Here is a 6,000-nt window from a genome sequence, read left to right on the forward strand (position 1 = left end):
ATTTCTACAGTGAACATGGGGTCGTGTACATCTAATCTTTTAACTATTTAAAGGCTTTGTAAAAACAAAATTAATGTATTCTCTTTGATTGGGTTGCTGGTCAATTCCCAAGTTCACAATGATTTTTCCAGGAGCTCTCTGGCTTTCAAGACTCACTTTCTGGGTGGTTTTCTGTTTTGGAATAAACACCCTGCCCACCCAAAAAACAATCCCCACCCACTGCCTTGCCAAGATGCTGAAGAGAGTAGGAAGTATGCATGTTTCTATATGAGTTGGCAGTAGAGCAGTCAACACTTGCAATAGTATTATCACTCCAACGATGTTCTATTTGGTGTTGCTTGTGGGGTAAAACTTTTTGTACTTTTCTAGTCCTTCCTTTATTATTTTACATCTAAAGCTTAGTCTCCTAGTGTCAAAGTCTTTCTCTACTAGGCCTACCTTAACAAACCAAATAATTTGGACTTCTCAGCCCTTTAAAACCACAAAAAGAGTGTTAACTGATCCCTTCTGACTCCATCTTTGTAGGCAACTCATTGCCGAGCACAGGTTTATGGACAATTCCGAAAACAGCAGTCATTTTAACAAACAAATCCCTCATTTACTTTCTTCTCCTGCAGTTCCTCATTTCCATCCCAGTCAATCACAGATAAGAAAGGCAGCCCACCCAAAATCAGGACTCCAGAATTCCTTCTGCAGTCAGGTTGAGTTAACCAGTGAAAACATCAGTGCTCTGTTTACCAGTCTCTGCTGCTGCACCCCTCAATCCATCTCCACATTCCTCCTGTACAAATTACATTTGTCATTCTGAAAGCTGATGGTTTCCATTGGCATGCTTTGAAACTTGCGTGTGTGCACATAAGCATGTGCATGAATGTGTATGACCCACAGGACCTACAAGTCCAGACAATGCTATGTGAACAAACATTTTTCTTAGGATATCAGCATTTGCCAAAAGAAGACAGATTTTTGTGTGTGTGATCTCCTACCTGTTATTGTAATGTTGCTGTAGATGTTGGACAGTTGCTCTTTCAGCAGGACGAGCTGTGTGCTGGAGGCCTTCTCGCGCTGCAGCTCCAGCATTATGTCAGGATGGCTGGCCAGTTTGCAGCCCTTCTGTTTGTCCAGGGCAATGTCACTGCGCACTATATCTGCATGCCGGCACAGATGGAAGACATGAATTCTGCATTAGTATTTTAGTATTAAAAAACTTCAGTGTTTATTTTAAAAATTGATTTGTAGGGACCACTTGTTCAGACTTTCTGAAATCATTTTTAACACACATTTGTGTCTTCCTTTTTTTTTTAATATAAGCTGTTCAAAACTAATACAACACATATCCTTACTGTCTGTTTTGTTGTATTAGCACCTATCTTAAATGTGCACTGGCTAACACCAGAGCCATACATTTTGTCCTCGCGCCACGAACGTTACAATTTCTAGGTTTTGCTGAAACTGCTAAAATTAGGTTTTAATTCAACTTAATGATGATTTTGGGGTCTGTAATTTGAGGGGCAGTTAACTTGTAGCCTATTGTCTTATACTCAGAGGTGTTTATGATATTTTGTGGACCACATTTAGTGAGGGTTGACCAAATATTAGAGACACCTCTTCAGCGAGGGCCGACGTTAGTTTTAGCTAGGTGCCCCTCATAAACTGGCAACTTAGGCTACTGTGTTTTACAGGGACATGGACGCGGTGTAAAATAAATAAACAACGTAATTTAACAATTTGAATAAAATAATTCTGAAGTAAAATGTATTTATTGTGTGTGACTGTTCACACAAAGAGGAAAGACATGGGCAGGCGAAGAACAGACGCCTACGCAGTTTGTAAATAGACATGCACATTTGAGGCAAGTACAGGAGGAGAAACGTCGGGTCTAGTCACCGTCTTCGTAGTTCTTCAGATAGTAGTCCGGTCCCGGTCCTCTGAACTTGGCGAGGTTCTTCTGGTTATTGAACTGCAAGAAGTCGGTCCGCTTTCCGCCAAAACGCAGAAAGGCAGGCGACAGGCCGCGCGCCAGGGTCACGAGCCGCCGGGAGCTGCGGACACACAGGACCAAAAGACACTCACGTGACACGTTCGCCAAGTGTCGGCAGTCAAGGCTGTGCAAATGGTATGTGTGTTTCTCGCTTGATTTCATCAATCCTGATCATGTTTAGGAGGAGCAGAGACCGGTTGGAAAAGCGAGTCGTCCTTTATGTGTGTTTCAGTCTCAGTTCCGTTCAGTTCCTACTTATTTCAGTATATCTGTAGTCCAAAATATGAAACAAGAGCCAATCAAATGACTACAACAGAAGTAATTTCCCTTTGCTGTGGCTGCTAAAGCATCGCAGGCCTATCTTCAAACCTCATCAGCGGGCCCAAGAAACAGGCAGCGACTCCACCATCATCTGTCATCCGATGGAAAAAGCATTAGGAAGCAGCAGGTACAGCAAAACCTGAGCGAAGTGTTAAACAACACACGTAACATTTAGACTGTGAGCGGATTTACGCTCCACTGCAAAAAAATTCGGGGTTATTATTTATGACCTACCTAAGACCTACAGATATAAAATTCAGGAGCTTTCCCAAATATTCTGTATAATAATAAGCTGCTACTTTTATTTTCAGCTTCAAAGTGAAAACATAGAATTATCATTGATAACAAATATGATATTGAAAATAATACTTAAACTTACTTAAAATTATTCTGCAGTACTATTTTATATATATATATATATATATATATATATATATATATATATATATATATATATATATATATATATAGTAGTTTGTGTGTGTGTGTCTGTGTGTGTATGGAGCATGAAAAAATTACAATTAAGATGTAGGTGACATTAAAAAGGGTTCATATTTTATGCAAATGAAGTTTTATTTTTCGAAAAACAAGTCCCTCATGTACTTTTATTTTGTTGTAAATGGCTGATTTTTTCATTTCAGCCTACGTGGCAGTCGGCTTAAGCGCCACAATAAAATGACGGAAGATGCATGAAGTGATGGCCGGCAGGCCTGCAGACTACAATAGAGAGCGCTTGATGTTTAGGTTATTTCAGCCTCATAATCAACCATTACTCAAGTTGTAGTTAATGAAGGCAAATGTATACTATATATTAATTATGAGAAGATTGAGCAATAAACAACAAACCTAGAACAAAGTTGTAAAGGAGGCATGTGATGTGGTGGACTCTAAAATGGTTTACAGTAAAATAATAAAACGGTTTTGCATTTGCCTTCTTTTATTCTGAGGGGAAGATTGGCACAAAGGCATAAAGTAAAATTCTTGCACAGTAAAAGGTTTCCAGTTTGGAAATATACTGGACAAAATGACGGAATATTTTCCTTCCTAGATCATCTTCTGGATCCTAGTTACCAAATCTGTGACAGTGACACAATGAGCTGAATTAAACAATGTGACTGAATAACATTTTCTGATAAATCCCATCCAGGACATGATGAGTCCTTAGCCTTGTCTCTCTTGTGAGCTGAAAAGTTTAGTATAAACGTGGAATTCTTGACAAGCTATTTGGCTAAATTTAGAATTTAAAAACATATCACGATTCATGGTCAAACCACACGCCAGTGACGCAGGGTAGAGTCTCAATGCGCGTCCGTGGCGACATTTTGACTGTTCTGAGGTGAAAAGTCACAAAACTAAATGAAAGTCAGTCAGTTCTATTCACGGTGCATATTAAAAACATTGAAAAACATGGGTGCATTGGCCCAATCGGAGTTGGATTTTAGTTGTTATAAAGATAAAAAATAAAACCTCAAAAAAGCAGTTAATAACTTGTGAAATTGTCAATTTGCATGGTAGTCTAGACGCTAAGTCTACAGAATACAGTGTAAACTATATGAGCAATAAGCCCGAAATGGATCTCCTCTGAACCAATCGATCACTATCTACGTTATTGAATTATCTGATAGGTTCGGCCTTTGCCAGGCTCGCTGGAAATCATTCAGTAATGTGGAGCATTGGACCACTGAGTGAGGAAGAAACGTGCTGGCTCACCCTATGGCAATTCAGACAACGTGGCTGCGTGCGTAATGAATAAAAGAACCACCAAACATTTTGGAGGCGGACACGGACACAGATCGATGTTGTCGGTGTGCAGGAAAGTTCTTTGGTACCTCAGAAAGTCCAGCCAGCCGTCTTTGATGATCGAGGGGTCCAGCTGCAAAGAAAGGAAGTTGTCGTTGAGGACTCTGATCGGACTGCGCGTGTTGACATCCAGGAGAATCAGCGTCCTCTCCATGAAGCCCGGTCGCTTCCCACCGGTCGCAGGTCTCTGATATGTCGAGGAGGAAGGAGAGGAGTAGGAGGAAGAAAGCACCGACTGCACCACCAAAGAAGCCAAAGATGCCAGCCACAGGGAGGACCATGGGAATACGCAAGGTGAGGATTTGGGCATCTTTTTGATTTGGGGAGCAGGAGGATCAGTGCGCGTAATGAGGCTTAAAGGTGAGAAGAAGAAGAAGAAAAAAACAAACTGCTGCCGCGAAGTTCGATGGTGGTTCTGTACCTCGTTCTCATCGATCTGGATCTGTCTTCCTGTCTAGTTGTCTCACCCCCTCTGCCCCCCGCCCCTCCGAGTATTTTTGGGAGCTGCTCACAAGAGCGCACGCCCCGAACCAGCCTTCCCGGTTGTGGGAGCCAGAAGCTGGGAGGAGGAGAGGAGGCAGCACCGCCCCTCTAAGGTTCTCTGAGGTATGAGTACAAACGTCTCAGCTCATGTGGCAAACAGCAGTTTCGTCTCAGGAGGTATCTTCTAGATACCGGAGATATACAAGTGTTTTCCGATGAAATGAACATCAATAGTTTTCTGAAAACGTGTGTAAAATAGTCCAGCCATCTAAATATAACTCAAGCAAAGTTGAGTGCGGCAATAAAGTGAAACCCAAACAGTGCCCATTATCAAAGAGTAGCTAGGCATGTTTAAATGTTATTAGGTTATGATGATGATGATGATGATGATGATGATGATGATGATGAAAAGGCTTTCTATCTTAACAAAATGAGTAAGCTATGTTGGGTGATGCACGGATTTATTTTATGAAGATACAAATCTATATTTTCCGGAAAGATTGTTATGTAGAAAAACGGGATTAAGAGTAAAATGCATACAATGCTCTCGTGCGAAAAAAAATAATTCCAGAACATGTCTGCAGTGCGTTTAAGGGCTGCGCAAAGGCCTGTCCAGGGATGTATCTGAGGTTAAAACTCACCTCGTCTCAGACTTACCCACCATACGTTCATTTTCATGGCATAAACCCAAATGCAAATAATTCTCGGAAATGATCATCATCATTCCCAGCTGGCTGCACGCTCTAAATGAAATGCTCCAACAGAAAGTTGAAGTTGTTAGATCTACAAGGATCTCAGGGCTGCACAGCTCAAGCGAACAAAAGAGGGCCTGCTTCAAAACAAGCAAAGATGCGATCTTGTCAACAGGATATTTCATGTTCCTGTGTACTGTAGGGACTTCAGTTCGTTTTGACAAACAACTGATTGATTGCACATTTTTTCAAGACCGATGACATTTGGAGATGGCCACATGAACAGTTTGGACACTTTTCAAAAACATTCAAACCCAATTTGGGGTTTACGTTGCTACACATGGAGCTCACCTATAAACTCTTTATGTGACTTGTTTGTCCAGATGTTCTTGGAGCACTGGTGAGCGAGAAACACACCAAACAAAGTGCACTCTATTGCGATTCCTCCTGGGCGCAGTCTCATCGGGCGGCCAGTGTAGCCAGAAGTGGTCCTTTAAGGTCACTGCTGTCTCACAGATGAGCAGAAATTGGACCTAATCCATTTTATCCCGGTCCACAAGCCCTCTCACGAATGCATTAAACCGCAAAATAATACAAGGTGTTAACGTTTCGGTTTTACGCACGAACGTTCCCATTAAACGCTTCAAAAGAATCCAGCAGGCCGTATTTTGTAATGATGCGTCTGTAAAAATGATGCTGTTAATTCTTTAACTAAACGTAAAA

The 6,000-nt window shown here is 41.4% G+C and overlaps 1 protein-coding gene across 1 annotated transcript in view; it reads right to left on the bottom strand.

Annotated features, from left to right (window-relative positions):
* The window catches only part of hpse2 (heparanase 2), a 53,811-nt gene extending 49,399 nt beyond the window's left edge, over positions 1–4,412 (bottom strand). The window contains exons 1-3 of the mRNA XM_041947902.1: positions 4,132–4,412; positions 1,888–2,042; positions 987–1,148 (exon numbers count right to left, since the gene is read on the bottom strand). Of these exons, the coding sequence (XP_041803836.1) occupies positions 987–1,148; positions 1,888–2,042; positions 4,132–4,412 (598 nt within the window). The remainder of the gene's footprint in view (positions 1–986; positions 1,149–1,887; positions 2,043–4,131) is intronic.
* Between the last annotated feature and the right edge of the window lie 1,588 nt (positions 4,413–6,000).

This window comes from Chelmon rostratus, chromosome 11 (genome assembly GCF_017976325.1).
Source record: "Chelmon rostratus isolate fCheRos1 chromosome 11, fCheRos1.pri, whole genome shotgun sequence".
NCBI lineage: Eukaryota > Metazoa > Chordata > Actinopteri > Chaetodontiformes > Chaetodontidae > Chelmon > Chelmon rostratus.